Genomic DNA, 20,810 nt, shown 5'->3' with positions numbered 1-20,810 from the left:
ATCCTTGCTCTGTGCCTGTCCCCCGCCGGGCCCCGCGGGCGCGGCCGGCCGCGGCTCAACAGGTCGGTACCGGGCACGGCCCGGGCGCGCTGCCCCCGCTCCCAGCCCCCTCCCCTCATTATTCCTGTTATCCCAAGGCAGCCTCCGTGCCCAAACGCCGGCATGTGCGAGGCAAACAGAGCGCGATTGTTCCGAGCCTGGGAACGCGCGGAGGGGGCGCGGGGGCCGCCGCCCGCCGCCCCCCGCCCGGCCCCCGCTCAGACGCGATTGTGATGGAAATGGGCCTTTCCCCGCATGCTGTTGAACTTGATGTTGACTCCTTTTCTTTGGAGTTTCACATCTCCTCGCTCACTTGTTTTGTGGGAAAATTTTCTCCCGAGCTTCGGTGTGAAATTAATTAATCGGGGCCTCTAGATGGCAATGGGACACAAAAGGGGACAGCCCGGGGAAACTCCGGCAAACTCACAAAAGCCACCCCCGGGGTTTAGAGCCCCGGGGCCGGTCGGAGCGACTGCCTTGCCCTGCCCGGTGCCCGAGGTAAGGGGCTGCCGGAGCGAAGTTTCGGTGTGTGCAGCTATTTTTATTATTTTTGAATTATTATTTTCCAGGGAAAGGATTTGGGGTTAAAAAAAAAAAAGGAGAGCAGGGGAGAAAGGGAGAAAGGGGCGTGGGGGTGCTGTGTGAGGTTGGGGTGTTGTGTGGGCATTCCCTTCCATCCCTGCGTTGGTGCGAGGTTGTAAAAACAACAACAAAAAAATGAAAAAAAGGAAAAAAAAAAAAAGAACACAAGGGAAAAAAAATCCCCATGCAAAAGGCCGGGGTTAAATTCGGCATTTCTGGCGAAAGAAAGAAAAAATAATTAATTCTCTTGGTTTATTGCTATTTTTCCCTTTGAAAAAAAAAAGTATTTGGGGGTTGCTTCTGTGCCCAGCTCTGCCCGAGCGGGCACGGCGGGGACTCCCCCGAGCCGGGGAATCCGCGCCGCGCACGGGGACGGGGAAGCCGCCGGGCTCCCAGCTCGGACTGGGAATGCTCGTTCGATTCCCATTCGGACTGGGAATGCTCGTTCGATTCCCATTCGGACTGGGAATGCTCGTTCGATTCCCAGCCCTTCCCTCGCTCGCGGGTTCCGCGGGTGCCGCGCGTGTGCGTTCTCCGGCGGGGGGAAATGGAAAATCAGATTTTCCTCGGAAGCGCTTCGCAGGGCAGGATGTGGCGGGTTTGAGGCGCATCAATCTTTTGCGAAGCGTTCGGGGCTTTGGGGGAATATTTTCGCAAATTTTTAGGCCAAAAATACGAGCGTCAAACGCCATCCCGCTCTTTGTTGCCACAGCACCTTTGGGTGACAGCGGCTGCGGGAGGAAAATCATTAAATTCTGTTCAATCTTTGGTTTTCCCCCACATCGATATTTTCAGCTGAGCAGGAATTCGGGGGAATTTGCCGGGGGCTTTGGGGACCCCTTTTCCTTGGGATCTCTCCCCCGCCTCTCCCGTGCTGGCGGAATCGAGCTGCGAAGCGACGCGGAGGGAAAGGAGTCGTTGGATTTTAAATGCAAATAATTCCCAGCGACGTTGGAGGCAAACGAGCGGAGGGGGGAAAAAATTAGAGAGAAGCAAAAAATTGGGGCGGGAAAAGGAAAAGAAAAAGACGGGGTGGGGGGAAAAAAAAATCTCGGTGGGAGAAAAAGCGGGGAGGGAAATAAACAGCGGGAAAATCCGCTTTGGAGGGGAACCGGGCCGGGCGGGAGAGCGGCTCCGGTGCCCGGGGAGCGCCCGGTGCGAGGCTGCGGTGCGCGGGAGGCTCCGGGGAGCGGGGAGCTGGTACAGACAGCCAGCCGGACAGACGGACAGGCCCCAGCGGTGCGGCTGCCCCTCCCGGGGGTGCCCTGGATGTCCCCGCAGCAGAGGCCGTGCCCAGGGCCGGCCTGGGCTGTGCCCACCCCGCGCGGGGATGGCACCGGCCGCGGGCACCCACGGCCTGCCCGCCACCGGGAGCGGCCCCGGCCGGCCGGGCAGGGGCTCCGGCGCCGCCCGGCCCCCGCCCCGCCGCCGGCCTCGCCGGGAAAGTTGCTCCAAGTTGGAGCGATGGCGGTGGCTCCTCCTGACGCGTCTCCTCTCTTTCCCTCCAGGTGGGCACCGCCGGGCGGCCTGGCGGGCACCGACACCGGCGAGGCGGAGGTAACGGAGCTCTCCCCCAGCTCCTCCCCAGCGGGACGCGGCCGGCAGCACCGCAGGGATGCGTGGCAGGTGCGGGACCCGCAGTTTGGTGGCGTTACCGGGAGCGGCGGCAACTTCCCGGCCCGGCGGTGCCCGAGCTGCGAGAGCGGCACCGGCGGCCCCCCCGCTGCCCGGAGCGGCCCCTCCCGGTACCGGGCCCGGGCCGGAGCGGCTCCCGGGGCGGCGGCGAAGCTCCGCCGGTGCCGTTCGCTCCCCCGGCGGAGCCGCGCTCGGTGCTGGGGTTTTGCCCTTTGGGCAAACGGGAGCCAGCCGCGGGCAGCGGGAGCCGCGGGCACGACGGGGCCCGCGCGGGGCGGAATTTGGGAGCCCCGGTTCGGAGGTAACGGCGGCGCTCGGCCCACGCGTGCTGCGGAGCTGGGAGGATGGCGGGCAGCGGCGCCGGGGCTGTGCGGGAGGACGGGTCGGTAATTTGGCACCGATCTGGCAGCGTGTCCCCGCTGTCCGCGTTCGGCCGTGCCGCGCAGCACCGGGAACGGTAACGACAATAATTAATGGGCACAATAATGGTAATTAATTAGCGGCAGCTCCGTGAGAGAAGGACGGAGGAGGCACGACCCCGCACGGCCCCGGGCGCGGCGCGGCCGCCGTTCAGCACCACGGAGAGCGGCGGGGCCGTGCCCGGTCCCCGGTGCCCGGTGGCGGCGGGAGGAGGCTCCGCTAGCTCCCCGCGGTGCTGCGGCCGCCGCCGGCGGTTTGGGGGACTCCGGCCAAGGGCTACCCAGCGCTGGGGGTGCCCGGTGAGGGGCAGAGAGCCCCGCTGCTCCCGGGGAGCCCCCGGTGCTGGCGGGTTGGCATTTCCGCAGGCGCCGCCGTTCCTTCCAGCGCAGATACCCCGTATATTCCATATGTTCCATATATTCTGTACATTCAGTACATTCCATATATTCTGTATTTTCTGTCTGTATAGGTGTGGGTGTGTAACAGGCCGAGCGCGGGCAGCGGGGGCCGGGGCGGATCTCTGCCTCCCTCCCGAAATCGGAGCACCGGGAGCGGGAGCCGGGCCCCGCCGCCCAGCCCGGGCCGCCGCTTGGTTCCGTTTCCGCCGTTTCACCGGGGCTCGGTGCCACGAGGCGGCCCCGGGAGGGCTGCGGGTCCCGCGGGGCCAGGCCGGGGACGTGAGGAGCTTGGGGACAACGGGGCAGACTCGGGGCCCTGCGGGCACGCGGGCGAGTGTGCCCATCGGCGTGAGCACCGGGCTGGGCCCAGCTGCGTGCGCTCCGCTGTGCCCGGGCACCCCGGCGCGGCTGGTGCCCGCAGGGTCACGGCGGTGCCCCAGGTCAGGCGGCCGGGGAACGGCCCCGGTGCCCCCGCCCCGGGCAGCGCCGGCGGGACCGGCCCCGGGCGGCCGCACGGGGGGGACGTGGAGCCGGAGCTCGGCCCCGCGCCCCGGCTCTGCCCCTCCGAGCGGCGGCCGCGCTTTCTCCCGGGCCGGGGCTGTCTCTGCCCGTCGGTGGGCTCCGTTACAGCGGGGGATAACGGGTGGTTGGAGCCCCGCTTGACTCCTGAGCACATTCCAAATTTTCCCTCTGCGAGCGGCTCCCGTGAGCGCAGCCCCGACGGGAGGGACCGGCGCGGCCGCCCCCGCCCCGCGGCCTCTCCTCCTCCCCGGGTTTACCCGCAGGCCGGCCCGGGGGGGCTCCGGCCCGGGCGGGGTGACCCCCGGGGCACCGCCGCTCCCCATCCCCATCCCCATCCCCATCCCTGTCTCCATTCTCCGTTCCCTGTCCCCAGTCCCCATCCCTGTCCCCGTCCCCGTCCCCGTTCCCGTTCCCGTTCCCGTTCCCGGCCGAGCCTCCTCCTCTCCCCTGCCTCTTCTGGGCAGGACGCGGTGACCCGGAGCCGACGGTGACCGCAGCAGCAGCGGCCCCAGCGGGATGAGCAGGTACCCCCGCTCCGGGAGCCCTCCCCGGGACCTTTCCGGGGCTCTCCCGTCCTCTCCCCGCTCCCGCTGGGCACCGGAGCAGCCGCTCCGCCGTTTCCCCCCGAGCGGCCGCACGGCCGGAGCTGCCGGGAGCTGCCCGGAGCCCCGGTGGGGACGGGGCCATCCCGGGACCCTCAGGGTGACCCCCCCGGGAACCCCCGGCCCGGACCCGCGGGAGGTGCGGGGTCCCTGCCGGGGTCGCCGGGCCCGGCAGCCGGAGCGGATGTGGGAGGAAGGGGGGAAGAGGAGGAAGAGGAGAAGGGCGCGGGGGGAACCCCGGGGGGGCCCTTTCGGGCCGGGCCCGTCCCTCGCCCGGGCGCTTTCCTGACTCAGCAGTTCCGTGCCCGTAATTCCAGGAATTGTCCCGGGGCTCCGGGCTGGCTCTGGGGGCACATCTGGGGCTGGCAAGGGCGCAGCTCCCTGGGCCTGTGTGTGGGGCTGTCCCTGGGGGACACGCTGTGCCACCCTGCCCCGTGCCACCCCTGCCCCGTGCCGTGCTGTCCCGTGCTGTCCTTGTCCTGTGCCTGCCCCGTGCCATCCTTACCCCGTGCCATCCTGCTCCATGCCATCCTTGCTCTGTGCCTGTCCCGTGCCATCCTTGTCCCGTGCCACCCCTGCCCTGTGCCTGTCCCGTGCCATGCCCAGCCCACGGGGGCTGCTCTGGGCCGAGCCCGCTTTGGGGTCCGGCTCCTTTTGGGGGGCTGCAGCATCGCCCTGGGGCTCCGGGGGTGGCCGTGCCACACCCCAAGGCAGCGCAGCCCGTCCTGCCGTGCCACCCTGGGGCTGCCGTGGCTGCTGGCACCGAGGGGACAAACCCGGGGCTGCTGGCACCGAGGGGACAAACCCGGGAGCGGCCGCGGCCGCGCTCGCTGCAGAGCTGGGCGGGTTTTTCTCTTTGGTTATCTAGCTGTATGAGTGTATGTGATATCATAAAGCTAGAGAACCGAATGTAAAAGCCCTCTCGCTGTCCTCCAGGCCCGAGGGCTCGCTGCCCACCGGGCCCCCGCGCCCCCGGCCCCGCTGCCCTCGCCGGGGAAGCCGAACGCGGAATTTTGCCTTTCTTCATTTTTTACTGAGGCCCAGAGCTGCTGCCTGTGCCTGCCTGATGATTTCGCTTCCAACCTCCAACCCTGGTGCTTTTATTTTATTAATTTTTCCTCCTTTTAAATTTATTTTTAATTTTTTTTTTTCCTCTGCGGTTTTAATTTCCACCCCGACAATTAACGCCGGCTCACGCTGGAGATAAATGAAACGGGGCCAGCTCCGAAAGAACCCCCTGAGAAACGCTGTTTATAACCAAGTGGAAGGAAAGTTGCTTAAATATATTACAGCATGCAAATTTTAATTTAGCACAAACCCCGTTCCCGAGGCCGATCTATCTGCCGGGGAAGGGAAATAAATCATTGCCGCTCGTCGCTTCCTCTGCGTCTGCGGAGAGATCGCAGCTTTGTTCTTCGGGAGAGGGATTTGGGAGCACCCCAGGCTGCTGCGGGCTCAGAGCCCTCCAGGATCCCCCGGATTTGGGGTCCCCCTGCTCCTCTCCAGCTCCAGGGATGCGGGGTGCCCTGTGGGATCAGGGACGGCGCTGGGATAAGGGGGGCTCCGAGTGGTGACCCCAAAGGTTGGTCCGTGCCCCGTCACTCCTGGGGATCCCAGGAAGGCTTTGCCGGGGGTTTTGGGGTGCAGCCCGAGGGAGGAGCCTCAGTGCTGATCCAGAGAGGTGATCCAGGCAAATCCATGTGCTAAAAACCTTTTAGGATCAGGGTGGGCTGCAGGAGCAGCGCGGGCGGTGGCACCGGGGCAGCTGCACTCCCCCCTCGCTGTGGGGCCTTTGGAGCAGCAGTTCCCAGGCTGGGGCTGAGAAATGGGAAAGGGGAGAATGAAACAGCTCAAGGCCCCAGTCTCTCCCTCCCTCCCTCCTCTCTCCTGGGTTTTCCTGCGGGGTTTTGCCTCCTCTTCCACCCAAAGGCTGCAGCACAGGAGGAATTTGGGGGGGAAATCAACAGGTGTGGCCAGGAGAGGAGCAGATTCCCTGGCCTGGATCCCTGGGATCCATCCCTGGGATCCACCCCTGGCACTGATCCTGCACCCCAGGACACCCCGGGCTCACCCAGTCTGGGGCCTTCCTTGGGGCAGGGAGGGCCTGGGGCGTGTTCGGGGTGTGGGACACAGCAGGGACAGCGCCCAGACACCCCAAAATGTGCTGTGGGGTAAAGAGGAAGCCGTGCCCAGCGCCCTGTGCCCCATGGAGGTTCCACACGCACCGGGGCCGGGGGTGGCACAGGCACGGCGTGTCCTCGGTGCAGACCCCGATCCCGAGGGAAACGTGCCCTGTCCTGGGCTGGTGCCACCCTGGATGGGCACGGGAACCCTTCCCTGTCCCCTCGGCTCTTCCCAAGGGCTGTGGGAGCAGCTTTTCCCTTCTCCACGCACGGCTCTCCCCGATGTGGTCCCTGCGTGGCTCCCGGGTGAGTTTGGGCAGAGAATTCCCGAGTTTCTGCAGCTGGAAGGAGCCTCTGGCTGATGGGGACAGCTGGGGACAGCCAGGATGGTGCCCAGAGGTGGCTGTGCCACCCTGGGAGGGACACACCGGGCTGGGAACCAACCCCAGCCTCACCTCTCCCATTCCCAACCCCAAAAATCCCCAAAGCCCCACCAGATCCCAGCTGGGACCAGCCTGGGGGGATCGGCGGCGCAGGCTCCAGAAACCTTCTCCTCCCTCCTGACTACTTGTAAACCATTTAGCAGGAATTTCTTAAAATAGGTTCCACTTTAAGGACTTATCTGCTGAATACCATTAATTTTCTGGGGTTCGTTAAAAGCAAACTTGGTCTCATAGCAACGGAATCTATTCCAGGGAAGCAGCCAATTGCAGGGTGTGCAACCCAAGGCACGCGGAGAAAAGGAGCCTTTCAGGTTTATTCCAGGCCTCTGTGCCTCTTTTTTTATTTTTAATTTTTTTTTTTCCCCGAGAAGTTTTTAATTTCCAGTGTTTTTATTCCCCGGTGGAATATTTCAGATTTTCTCCCCTGCACAAAAAGGAAAACATTGTGGGGTGGAGGGGGTGAAATCGCCGTGGTGTTTGTGGGCAGGGAAGGAGCTCGTTTGGGACAGCGGGGTGGCACTGCCAGAGTCACCCTGGCGTGGGTCAGTCCCCGGCAGGATCCGGGACTGCCCAGCGGGATTTGGGGCTGCTGGAAAAGCCAGGCCCTTAATCCCCGGCTCATTTCCCCGGCCTGGCTGAAGGAATTGTCATTATTTCCCTTTTAATCCCTTCTCTTTCCTGTCCCCATCAGGCCCTGAGCTGCAATCTGGATCCCGGGGATGTTCCAAAGGGATCATCCCGCAGCCCTCGGGGTGCCCGGCCACCGTGGGGCAGGGCTGGCTCCCACCCTGGGCAGAGATGGATTTGGGATGAGCTGGGAATCTCCATCCCGGTTCCCAGCACTGGATTTGGGATGAGCTGGGAATCTCCATCCCGGGCAGAGATGGATTTGGGATGAGCTGGGAATCTCCATCCTGGGCGGAGATGGATTTGGGATAAACTGGGAATCTCCATCCCGGGCAGAGATGGATTTGGGATGAGCTGGGAATCTCCATCCTGGGCAGAGATGGATTTGGGATGAGCTGGGAATCTCCATCCTGGTTCCCAGCACTGGATTTGGGATGAGCTGGGAATCTCCATCCTGGTTCCCAGCACTGTATTTGGGATGAGCTGGGAATCTCCATCCTGGTTCCCAGCCCCGGGAGAGGATCCGGGATGAGCACCCCAAACCCAGCAGAGCAGAGCGAGGAGGGGGCAGGGGGTGCTCCCAAAACCCCCTGAGGATGGGAATGGCCCCGATTTTGGGACGCCAGGACGGTGCTGCTGGCTCAGGGCTGGGATCCGGCCTCGGGATCGGGGTTGGGATAAGGAGGAGCCGTGGGATGAGCGGCTGCCGGGTTTGGGGTGGAGACAGGAGGCAGCTCCACCCCGGCCTGGCGGTGGGATCAGCCAAAAACCCCAAAAATAACCTGGCCTCCCCCCCAGCAGCAGCACAGTGTCCGGGTTTTCATTGGGAATGGGAGTTTGGAGTTCCTGGCACTGATTTCAGCCTCAAATCCTGAATTTCCCTGGCCCTGGGCCTGTGCCACCCTCCAGCCCTGACATTTCCACCCCGAAGTGACGATTCTTCAACCTGACAGCAGCGAGGGAGAGGAAAAATGTAATTTATGAACAAAAGTCCCACTTAAAGGGACACAAAAGGCTGGAAACCTCGGACAAAACCATTTCCCGGGATGGAGGGAATGGAAAAACCAGGGATGGGTTTGAGCTGAGGCCGTTTAGGAAGCAGCAGAGCCCTGGCCGTGGCAAAGAACAATTCCTCCCCGCTGGGTTGCTCTCACGGTGAAGGAGATCCCGGATTTTTACTCTTTTTAGTTGCTGATTTTCATGGATGGGAATTCCAGCCTGGAAAAATCAGGGGCTGGATGAGGAGGAGGAAGAGGAGGGAGAGGTGGGAAGCTCCGGCAGTGCTGGAGGGGTGGGGGCTGAAGGCAGCTGGGGCGGCTGAGACCCCAAATGCAGGGACAGCCCCAGGACATCGGGGTCTGCTCCCAGGGCAGGATTCCTGCCCGAGGATTCCGGGATCTGCTCCTTGGATTTCTGTTCCCAGCCCCACAGGCTGCAGCCACGCCTTCTCTCCCTGGGTTTTATTTATTTATTTTTTAAATGGAGAAATTATTATTTACAGTTTAATATCTTCATGTTTCTATGGAAACCTCAGGGCTGCGGTGGGCGGGGAAGCCCAAACCAGCCAGGAAAAATGGGAATATCGGGAAGGAGGGCTGGGAATGCTCAGGGTGATGGAATGTTGGAAAACGAGAGGAGCAGGAGCTCGGCCTGGGGTGGAGGCAGGATCCGGGGGTCGGTGACACTCAGGGTGTGACTTTGGGGTGGCTGCGCTTTGTCCCTCTCTGAAAATCCAAATCCAAAACTAAAATACAAATCTAAATCCAAAACCAGACCTAAATCCAAACCCAAGCCCAAATCCAAACCTAAACCCCAATACAAATCTAAATCCAAACCCAAATCCAAACCCAAATCCAAACCTAAATCCAAACCCAAATCAAAACCCAAACCTTAATCCGAATCCATGGAATATCTCCATGGGATTTTCATGGGATCTCCATGGGATATTTCCATGGGATTTCCATGGTAATTGCATGGGGCTTCCGTGGGATTTCCATGGGATATTTCCATGGGATTTCCATGGAATATTTCCATGGGATATTTCCATGGGATTTCCATGGTAATTGCATGGGGCTTCCGTGGGATTTCCATGGGATATTTCCATGGGATTTCCATGGGGTTTCCACAGGACCTCCATGGGATATTTCCATGGGATTTCCATGGGGTTTCCGCAGGATCTCCATGGGATATTTCCATGGGATTTCCTGGATCTCCACGGGATCTCAGGGCACGGTGCCCGCGTGGCGCTAACCGCGGGTGGCAGCCCCTCGCTCGTGGCCGTGTCCCCGTGTCAGAGAGGATCGGATCAGAAAGGTCAGCCCGGAAAAGCAGCCGGGGACGGCGGCGTGTCCGTGCGTCCGTCCCGCTGTCCCCGGCGTCAGGGAGGGAAACAGAGCCTGAGCACCTCGAAAATAGAAATGGAAGTGAAAATATTAAAGATAAAAATAAATATTTAAAGGAAAAGAGAAAAGGTTTTTAAAAAAATGTAAAAATAAAATTAAAAATTAAAATAAAAATAGTGAAATTTAAAAAATAATAAAAAAATTTAAATTACAAATAAATAAAAATTATAAAAATAAAATAAAAATTAAAATAAAAATAGTGAAATTTAAAAAATAATAAAAAAATTTAAATTACAAATAAATAAAAATTATAAAAATAAAATAAAAATTAAAATAAAAATAGTGAAATTTAAAAAATAATAAAAAAATTTAAATTACAAATAAATAAAAATTATAAAAATAAAATAAAAATTAAAATAAAAATAGAAATAAAAAATAGCAATAAAAATAAAATAAAATAAAAATAGAAATAATAGAAATAAAATAAAAATAAAAATAACATAAACAAAACCAAATTAAAATAAATTAAAAATAAGAATAAAAATAAGAATAAAAATAAGAATAAAAATAAGAATAAAATAAAAATGAAAATAAAAATAAAAGCAGAGGTTTGTGCTGGCAGAGCTTCAGGGATGTTGTTTTCGAATCTCCTCCGCTGCCACCAGGAATGGATTTATTTATTTTTCATGCAGAGCGAGGCTGGCGCTGCTCTGGGCTCGGGGCGGTGCCGGGATGGGCCCGGCGGTACCGGGGCCGCGCCGCCGGCGCTGCCAGGCCCCGGTTCCCGGGATTCCCGGGGTTCCCGGGCCCGGTTCCCGGTTCCCGGGCCGGGCTGAGCCTGGCCGCTCTCTCCCTGAACTCCTGGCTCCCTCGCGGCCCCAGCGGGTTTGGGGATCGGGGGTGACGGGCCTGGACCCCCCGTTCCTCGGGAGTGCCTCGCTCCGTGGGCCAGCAGGGATTTCATGGGGAATGTTTGCTCCTGGGGGCAAAAATGGGGAACATTTGCATCAAACCTGGGGTGGGGAACACGAGCAGGGCTGGGGTGGGGACTGGGGTGGAGTGACAGGGGGGTTTTGGGGTCCCTGTGGCTGAGATGTGGAGTGACAGGGGGGTTTTGGGGTCCCCATGGCCGGGGTGTGCTTATTTATTTTTCATGCAGAGCGAGGCTGGCGCTGCTCTGGGCTCGGGGCGGTGCCGGGATGGGCCCGGCGGTACCGGGGCCGCGCCGCCGGCGCTGCCAGGCCCCGGTTCCCGGGATTCCCGGGGTTCCCGGGCCCGGTTCCCGGTTCCCGGGCCGGGCTGAGCCTGGCCGCTCTCTCCCTGAACTCCTGGCTCCCTCGCGGCCCCAGCGGGTTTGGGGATCGGGGGTGACGGGCCTGGACCCCCCGTTCCTCGGGAGTGCCTCGCTCCGTGGGCCAGCAGGGATTTCATGGGGAATGTTTGCTCCTGGGGGCAAAAATGGGGAACATTTGCATCAAACCTGGGGTGGGGAACACGAGCAGGGCTGGGGTGGGGACTGGGGTGGAGTGACAGGGGGGTTTTGGGGTCCCTGTGGCTGAGATGTGCAGTGACAGGGGGGTTTTGGGGTCCCCATGGCCGGGGTGTGGAGTGACAGGGGGGTTTTGGGGTCCCCATGGCCGGGGTGTGCAGTGACAGGGGGGTTTTGGGGTCCCCATGACTGAAGGGTGTACTGAAGTGAAGGACGGGGATTTCTGGGGTCCCCCATGTCCCTGTAGGACAGCAGGGTCACCACCCCCGTGTCCCCTCCCCTCTGTGCTTCCTCACCCACCACGGGCACCGCCGCTTTCCAAAGCTCATTTTTAACCCCAAACCCAAACATTTCACCAGCAGGGCCAAAGCGGGGAGGGGGACAGAGACCCCCAACACCGGGAACCTCCCAAACCCCATCCCCACTGCCTAAACCCTATTCCTATTCACCATCCCCATCCCCATTCCCCCATTCTCCATCCCCATTCCCCATTCCCAAATGCCATTCCCAAACCCCAAACCCTGTCTCCCATCCCCATCCCCATCTCCATCCCCGTTCCCATTCCCATTCCCATTCCCATCCCCATTCCCAAATCTCTCTTTAGGACCAAAATCCCCCCCAGCCGTGCTTCCCAAACCTTGGAGGGGCCTCAAGTGTGCCCACATGTGTGTGCTCTGTGCTGCCCACGCCTTGCACACGTGTGTCCCCCCCTTGCACACCCGTGTCCCCCCCTTGCACACCCGTGTGTGCCCCCCGTCCCTGCACACGCGCGCCCCCGCCCCGCACACGCGCGTGCCCGCGCTGCCGCCGCCGTGCCCGGGCCCCGCGGGCGCTGCCCGGACAATGAGGTGTGGCTGGAGCCACTTGTGAATGGGCTTTTTTTGTTTTGGTTTTTTTTTTTTTTCTTTCTTTTTTTTTTTTTTTTTTTTTTTTTTTGGCGCTCAGGGCCTGAAAAGGCGGCGGGGAAGGAGGGAGGGGAGGGAGGGGAGCCCCTCCATTAGCTCAGTGCAGCGGCGAGAACAGCTGTGAAAAGAGCCCGGGCCTTTTTCCCACGCCCAGAGGAGCGCGGCGAGGGAAGGAGCCCTCCCAGCGAGGTCAGATCCCATCACTAATATATACACAGGCTGTGCCCCCGCTCCCGTCACCCGGCGCAGGTTTGTTTAAGGCGCACACACACTCTGACACTAATTTCTGCTCGCCTCGCTCCCCCAGCCGGCCCCATTATGGCTCAAACCCTCCCCGCGCGACGGCTGGCGGCGCCCGGGGGGGCTGGGGGTTTTTGTTGGTTTGTTTTGTTGGGGTTTCTTCGTTGTTGTTGTTTTATTTGCCGTCCCTCCCCCTCCCAACACCTGACCAAGGTCAAGACGAGGCGGCGGCGGCGCTCGGGGTTGTGGCCGGCAGCTGCTGCGCCGGGGCCGCTCGCAGGAATGCGCCGGGCCCGCAGATGGGACCTGGCGGGGCCGGGGCCGGGACTCAGCTGCTGGGGACGGCTGGGGGCTGGGGTGGGCGCAGGATGGAGATCGCCCCACTTAGGGGGGCTGGGGTGGGGGCAGGATGGAGATTTCCCTGTTGGAGTGGGGGCAGGATGCAGATTTCCCTCTTTAGGGGATGAGGAGATGGGGGGAGATGGAGATTTCCCCAATTCAGGGAGGCTAGGCTGGGGGCAGGATGGAGATTTCCCTGCTGGGGAATGATGAGATGGGGGGACACGGAGATTTCCACCTTTGGGGATGATGGGTTGGGGGTGACGGAGATTTCCCCATTTTGGGGGGCTAAGGTGGGTGCAGGATGGATATTTCCCTCTTTGGGGTGGGGGCAGGATGGAGATTTCCCTCTTTGGGGGATGATGTATTGGGGGGACACGGAGATTTCCACCTTTGGGGATGATGGGATGGGGATGACGGAGATTTCCCCCTTTGGGGGGTGCTGGGATGGGGGCACATGGAAATTTCCCCTTTTGGGGGATGATGAGATTGGGGGAGATGGAGATTTCCCTCTTTGGGGATGATGGGATGGGAGTGACAGAAATTTCCCCCTCTTGGGCGGATGCTGTGATGGGGGCAGATGGAAATTCCGAAAGTTCCCCCTCGGGGGGTGTTGGGATGGGGGCAGATGGAAATCCCGAAATTTCCCCCCTTTGTGCCAGCTGTGGGCATCCTTGGAGCGTGGCTGATGGATTGGGGCAGGGTGCAGCTGGGGGGTCCTGCTGGTGGCGAGGGGAGGGTGGGACAGCCCTGCCTGGCTCGTGCTGTTCAGCCCCTAAATGAGGAGTTTTGGGGTGGTTTTGGGGCTGCCAGTGGGGTCTCACTGGTCCCAGTGCCACCAACACAGGGCACATGTGGTGGCCTTGCTGCCACCATCCCTGTCCCCTGGACCCTGGCACTGGGGGAGGTTCAGCCCCCAAGTGAGGAGTTTTGGGGCTGCCAATGGGGCTCTGCCCCTAAATGAGGAGTTTTGGGGTGGATTTGGGGCTGTCAATGGGGTTAAGACCCCAAATGAGGCGTTTTGGGCTGGTTTTGGGGCTGCAGTGGGGTCTCACATGTGGATGCCCAGCCCTGCCCTCGCTGCCACCATCCCCATGGCCTCCACCCAGCCCTGGGGGGCTCTGGGGGCGGCTGCTGCTGCTGGGGGGTTCAGGGGTGCCCTGCACCCCCACCGAGGGTTTGGAGCTGCTCTCGTGCCAATGCCCTGTGCCAGGGCTCACCCCGTGCCCCGGGGTGCTGCCAGCCCGGGTTGGCATCAAATAAATCAGCTGCTGCTTGTTCTGGTGCCCGGGCTTGGTTTAGAGCTCATTTTAAGGCGTTCTGCCCTAAATTACAGCCCCATCCATCAGTTCCCACTCAGCCTGGCCAGGCACAGGCCCACGGAATTCAAGTTCCCTCTGCAGCTCCTGGGGCTTGGAAAGGGTGAGGGGGGAATCCCAGTAGGATCCTGGGCTGGGATGGGCATCCTTCCCTCCTTCCCTCTTTTCCTCCTTCCCTCTTTCCCTCTTTTCCTCCTTCCCTCTTTCCCTCTTTTCCTCCTCCCCGAGTTGTTCCTCTTTCCCTCCTTCCCTCTTTCCTTCCTCTCCTCCTTCCCTCTTTTCCTCTTCCTTGAGCTGTTCCTCTTCCCCTCTTTTTCTCTTTTCCTCCTTCCCTCTTTTCCTCCTTCCTTTTCCCTCTTTCCTTCTTTTTCCTCCTTCCATTTTCCTTTTTCCTCTTTCCCCCTTTTCCCTCCTTCCCTCTCCCCTCCCTCCCTGCCCCCCTCGTCTCGGCTGCCTGTCCCTGACACTCCGTGGCAGCCCATTCAAAATGCATGGGCTCCCCTTTCCGAGCGCCCCGCTCCTTTTGAACTAAAAGGATTTTCTCAGAGGCTAAGTTCAAATGTACGGCCGTTATTTATTTATCACCCCCGCTATGTATTATTCATTTATTTAAAAATGTATGGCAGCTGGGAGCCCCGTGTTTAATCACCCCGCGGATGGCGAGGCCAGGTGGGGCCGGCCCCTCGGCCCGCCGCTAACCTGGCGCGGTGGCCTCACGCCTGAGCGACCCCGGGGCCGGGCGGAGGGTCCCGGGGCCTGGCAGGGCCTGGGGCCGGGGCATGGAGGGGCTGCTGTGCCCCGGTGGGGCTGCTGTGCCCCCGGGATGGAGGGGCTGCTGTGCCCAGGCATGGAGGGGCTGCTCTGCTGTGCCCCCGGTGGGTGAAGAGCTGCCGTGCCCCCGGTGGAGCTGCTGTGCCCCCCGGGATGGTGGAGCTGCCATGCCCCCGGTAGAGTTGCCATGCCCCGGTGCCGGTGCCGTGCCCGGGGATGGGGTGCTGCCGTGCCCCCCGGTGAACGGAGGAGCTGCCGTGCCCCCGGTGCCGGTGCCGTGCCCCCGGTGCCGGTGCCGTGCCCCGGTGCCGGTGCCAGGGCTGTTGTCGTCCTTCCCCGCTGCTTTTTGGGCTTGGGGACAAGGCCGTGCCACCCCGCTGTCCCCAGGACAAGGACCCAAGGACAAGGCGGGGAGGTGGAAGCGGCTGGCGCTGGGCCGCGAGGAGGCAAAAAAAGGCAGAAAAACGAGAAAACGAGGCCGGGTTTCCACTCCGCACCACGGCGGGGAGGAGGGGAGGACACATCCAGCCCTGCTGGCACCTCGCTGTCCCCGCAGGGCTGAGGCGCCCCGGAAGGGTTAAGGATGCTGGAGGTGCCCGCAGGCCCCCGAGGAGCCCCCGCCGCCCCGTTCCTCGGCGGGACAGTCGCTAATTGAGACAGCTCGGGCCGCCGCCTCCCCGCCGGCCCCCGGGGGCTGAGCTGCCTCTTCCCAGGGGGAGCACATTGTCTGCTCGGGCGGGTTGATGTAATCCCTCGGCCCGAACAATGCTTCCCCACCCCGCTCCGCTTGAAAGGGTATTAGTTGCCCAATGAGATAATTACTCCGCGGGCCACCCTAATCATCCCCTCGCTCCCCGCCGCTCCTCCCCGGAGCCGCCCGGGATGGGGGGTCGGGCTGGGAGGCGCTGGGGGGCTCGTCCTGCCCTACAAACCGACAGGAAAACGTCCTGGAAAAGAGGGATGTGGGGCGGGATGGAACCTGCTGAGGGACTCGTCCTGCCCTACAAACCGACAGGAAAACATCCTGGAAAAGAGGGATGTGGGGCGGGATGGAACCTGCTGAGGGACTCCTCCTGCCCTACAACCCGACAGGAAAACGTCCTGGAAAAGAGGGATGTGGGGCGGGATGGAACCTGCTGAGGGACTCGTCCTGCAATGGAACCTTAACCCTACAAACCGACAGGAAAATGTCCTGCAAAAGAGGGATGTGGGGTCGGGGTGGAACCCGCTGAGGGGTTCATACTACCCTAAAATAGCAGGAAAATGTCCTGGAAAAGAGGGATGAAGGGTCGGGGAGAAACTCACTGAGGGGCTCGTCCTACACAGGAATCTGAATCCTAAGAACTGACAGGAAAGTGTCCTGGAAAAGAGGGATGAGGGGCGGGGTGGAACCTGCTGAGGGGCTCATCCCGCCCTAAAAACTGTCAGGAAAATGTCCTGGAAAAGAGGGATGAGGGGTTGGGGTGGAACCACTGAGGGGCTCATCCTGTAATGAAACCTTAAACCGACAGGAAAATGTCCTGGAAAAGAGGGATGAGGGGTTGGGGTGGAACCACTGAGGGGCTCATCCTGTAATGAAACCTTAAACCGACAGGAAAATGTCCTGGAAAAGAGGGATGTGGGATCAGGGTGGAACCTGCTGGGGGGCTCGTCCTGCCCTAAAAAGCAGCAGGAAAATGTCCTGGAAAAGAGGGATGTGAGGTCGGGGAGGAACCACTGAGGGCTCGTCCTAGCCGGGAATCTGAACCCCACAAGCAGCAGGGCAGTGCTCCGTGCCCCGAGCTGTCCCCTCCGGGCTCCTGGCCGCTGTCACCCCGCAGCAGGGCAATGTTCCGTGCCCCGAGCTGTCCCCTCCGGGCTCCTGGCCGCTGTCACCCCGCAGCGTCCCCGGGGCGTGGGCGGGGATCCCGGGGAGCTCCCGGAGCGCGGCTGGGATGGAGCCGCTCCCGGTGCGATGGGATTTGGGATTTTCCCGACGTTCCGACCCCACCGTGACCCCTCGGGAAGGGCCTGGGCTGGTGGCCAGATGTCCCCGGAGCGCCTGGCAGGCAGCACTGGGAGCCCGCCTGCCAGGGCAGAACTGGGGGACACGGAATTCCGTGTGCTCCTTAAACATCAGCACTCACAGAACCACAGAATCCCAGAAACCCAGAACCCCAAAATCACAGAATCTCTGAATCCCAGAATCCTGGAATCCCACGATCTCACAATCCCCAAATCCTTGAATCCCAGAATCTCAGAATCCCAAAATTCCAACATCTCAGAATCCCCGAATCCCTAAATCTCAGAATCCCAGAGCCACAGAATCTCAGCATCACAGAGGTCCAGAATCCCAAAATTCAGAATCTCTGAATCCCTAAATCTCAGAATCCCAGAATCCCTAAATCTCAGAATCCCAGAATCCCCAGTTCCCAGAATCCCAATAGTCCAGAATCCCAGAATCTGGAGGTGATCCATCAGGACCTGGAGCTGACAGCCCCCATTCCGTGTTTTGCAGAGCAGAACTCCCACCTCGCCCCGATCCAGCCCCGTCCCTCACCAGGAACGGGAACGGAGCCTTGGGAAGGCCCCAAATCCCAGAAATCCCGGCGGGAGCAGCCCAGGAGCTGCCCTGGGCTGGGATTCCCTGCCCTGGCACCCGGGAAAGGCTCTTTGGGGTCTGCTGCGACCCCAGTCCTGTGGGGTCGCTGGGATGCCAGCTCCTCGTTCCCAGCTGGATGGGGTAAGTTTGGGGTTTTCCTGCTGTTCTCTCCTTTGCAGATCTGGGTTTTCCATGTGGGATCTGCCCCGGGCTCCCTCCAGCAGGGATCTGGGGGATCAGGGAGCAGCTGTGAGGCCCCACCCTGATCCTTTTCCCGTTGTTTTGTGGGGAAAAGCCCAATTTTATCCCCATTTTATTGACATTCCTCTTTGGAAATATTCATCTCCCACCCCCTCCTGGAGCTGGTGGAAAACCAGACTGTTTGGGATCCCAAAAAATCGACTTTTCCCCCATTTCCCTTTTAATTTACACCCCAAAACCTCCCCTCCACGACCCAAACCCATCCTTTAATCCCCCTAAATGGGAATTTCCTTCCATTCCTCCCCTCCTGCTCCATCCAAACCCGATTTTCCTGGGGTTTAACCCCTTCCAGCCTGATTTTCCAGGGTTTAGCCCCTTCCAGCCTGATTTTCCAGGGTTTAACCCCTTCCAGCTGCTGCTGGGGCTGTTTTTGGGGCTCCAGCCCCATCCCCCAGCGCAGGGCAGGGGGTGGGGATGAGCAGAACCCGCAGCCACAGCTCATCCCATCCTCGGGAATCAGTCAAGGGAGAAAATCCACATCCCCTCAGGTCCTCCCTCCTCCAAGTTCTTTTTTTTTTTTTCCTTTTTTTCCTCCTCCACGTGACAGAGCTGTCCAAAACATTAGGAAAAATAACTTTCACCTTTCCCGGGGTGAGCCTGGCAGCCAGGGGAGGTTTTTTCCAGCAGGATTTTTTCATCCCAAGCAGGGGGATGAGGGAAATAATCCCAATTTTCCCCCTTAAAAATGCTAAAGGGGGTTGGGTGTGTGCAGGTCGGGTTTTCCAGGTGGAAATGTGGGATCAGCCCTGGGAGATGGGGCTGGAATTTTGCTGTGGGTTCCTCCTCCCCCATCCCCAGGGACACACATTCCCAATCCGCCTTTGGGAGTGGGATCAGCTCTGTCCCACCGGCCTGGGGACGGATTGGGAGCCCCAGTCCCGGCTGAGAGGCCTCAAAACCCTGGAATTTGGAGCCTTTCCCATATTTCCCCCTCATTCCCAGCTCTGAACCCTCCAGGGCCATGGTGGGGGCGGATTTGGGATCCCCAGCTGAGCCTGAGGCCTCAAAAGCCCCAAATTCTGAACTTTTCCCACATTTTCCCTCATTCCCAGCTCTGAACCCTCTAGGGCCACCATGGGTGCCCTCAGCAGCTGCGTGATGCCGTGGGCCCCCCTCATCACCCTCATCTTCCTCATCCTCCTCATCCTCTCATCACCCTCATCACCCTCATCCTCCTCATCATCCTCATCTTCCTCATCCTCCTCCTCATCCTCATCATCCTCATCACCCTCATCACCCTCATCCTCCTCATCACCCTCATCCTCCTCATCACCCTCATCCTCCTCATCACCCTCATCCTCCTCATCACCCTCATCCTCCTCATCACCCTCATCCTCCTCATCACCCTCATCCTCCTCATCACCCTCATCCTCCTCATCACCCTCATCCTCCTCATCATCCTCATCCTCCTCCTCATCCTCATCATCCTCATCATCCTCATCCTCCTCCTCATCCTCCTCATCCTCCTCATCCTCCTCATCATCCTCATCCTCCTCATATTTGTCCTTCTCCTGCTCTTCCTTCTCCTCCTCCTCCTCCCACTTTTCCTCCTCCTCCTCCTCCTGCTTTTCCTCCTCATCCTCCTCACCCTCCTCATCCTTTTCCTCCTCACCCTCTTCTTCCTCCTCATCCTTCTCCTGCTCTTCCTCCTCCTCCTCCCGCTCTTCCTCCTCCTCCTCCTCGGTGTCTCTAAGATGGCCGGCGGCCCCGAAACGCTTCTGAGCCTGAGACGCCATCTGCAAGGCCGCTCCCACGCCCGCCGTGGCCTTTTTATGCAAAGGGGAATTAATTAGATTTGAATATGGTAATGAGGCCGCCAGCCCCCCTGGGTGCTCATCGCCAGCTTCCCTTTTTCTCCCGGCCTCTCTTCTCACCCCTCTCCCTCCCCTCCCTTTTTTCTTCCCCTTTTCCCCAATTTTTTCCCAATTTCCCCTCTTTTCCTGAATTTTCCCCAATTTTCCCAATTTTTCCCCCACTTTCCCCCAATTTTTCCCCCAATTTCCCCCAATTTTCCCCCCAATTTCCACCAATTTCCTCCCATTTTCCACGAATTTCCCCCATTTCCCCAAATTTCCCAATTTCCCCTCAATTTTTCCCAATTTTCCCTTTTCCCATAATTTTTTCCCAGTTTCCCCCAACTTTTCCTAAATTTCCTGTTTTCCCCCACTTTTTTCCCCTTTCCCAAATTTTTCCCCAATTTCCCCCAATTTTTCCCCAATTTTTCCAATATTTTCCCCAATTTTCTCCATTTTCATGTTTTGAGCCTCTCTGATCCTCAAATCCCCAAAATTCCTTTTTTCCCCGGCCTTGGATGGGCATTTTTGGGATATTTTCTATACATTTTCTATCAATCTCTATTGATATTTATATTTCCCCTTTTCCCCCACTCCACTCACGAAGCAAACAAAGGAAATTTGGGGAAATTCCAGAAAAGCAGAAAAGGTTTTCTGGGAGAGTCTCTGGGATTGCTTTGTTTGAAACTGAGAATATTGGGAATATTTTAAGTGGATTAAATTCCAGGGAAACTCGAAAATCCACCTGAAACAACAATTAGGCTGGAATGAGAATTATAATTATATTAAAATATATGCATATATAAATATATTTTTGTATAAATATATAGATACACTATAGACATGTATTTTATATAAAATATTTCCACGTAAATATATAAATATATAAAATTATAAAGTATACAATTATAAAAATTATAAAAGTGTAAATATAAAATATTTTATATTTATATGATATATTTATAATATATATTTTATATATATATATAAAAATATATGAATATATAAATATATGAATATATAAATATATACGAATGGGATTTTTTTAACCCTGGCTCCTCTGTGGGAGCCAGGGGGTTTAGGATGAATTTTGGGTGGTTTTGGGGGGTTTTGAGGATGAATTTTGGGTGGTTTTGGGGGGTTTTGAGGATGAATTTTGGGTGGTTTTTGGATGAATTTTTGGCTTTCAGGGCGCCTGAAATTTCCAGAAAAAAAGCTCAGGAAATTCCCCCCGAATTCCCAAGGAGGGAAAATCCAGCGGGGAGAGGGAAAAAAGGGAAAGGGGGAGAGAGGGGAGAAGGATCCACGGGGCAGGAGAGAAAATAAACCCCAGAGGGAGGAAAAATGGAGCAGAAATCCTAAAAAATGGGAAAAATGGG

General features: G+C 58.6%; 1 protein-coding gene across 11 annotated transcripts in view; it reads left to right on the top strand.

Annotated features, from left to right (window-relative positions):
• Positions 1 to 20,810, top strand: part of LOC120499008 (collagen alpha-1(I) chain-like) — a 34,258-nt gene that overhangs the window by 4,112 nt on the left and 9,336 nt on the right. For 3 of the 11 annotated variants that reach the window (XM_039702364.1, XM_039702365.1, XM_039702366.1), the window contains 2 exons: positions 2,130 to 2,247; positions 17,299 to 17,518. In XM_039702364.1, coding sequence (XP_039558298.1) covers positions 2,130 to 2,247; positions 17,299 to 17,518 — 338 coding nt within the window. Of the gene's footprint in view, positions 1 to 373; positions 565 to 2,129; positions 2,248 to 3,930; positions 4,121 to 17,293; positions 17,519 to 20,810 lie in introns of those variants that run through there. The other 8 variants (XM_039702363.1, XM_039702360.1, XR_005626785.1 and 5 more) reach the window with 6 other exon arrangements.

This window comes from Passer montanus, unplaced genomic scaffold (assembly GCF_014805655.1).
Source record: "Passer montanus isolate IOZ18808 unplaced genomic scaffold, ASM1480565v1 scaffold156, whole genome shotgun sequence".
NCBI classification, from domain to species: domain Eukaryota; kingdom Metazoa; phylum Chordata; class Aves; order Passeriformes; family Passeridae; genus Passer; species Passer montanus.
This window is presented reverse-complemented; position numbering and strand designations above follow the sequence as displayed.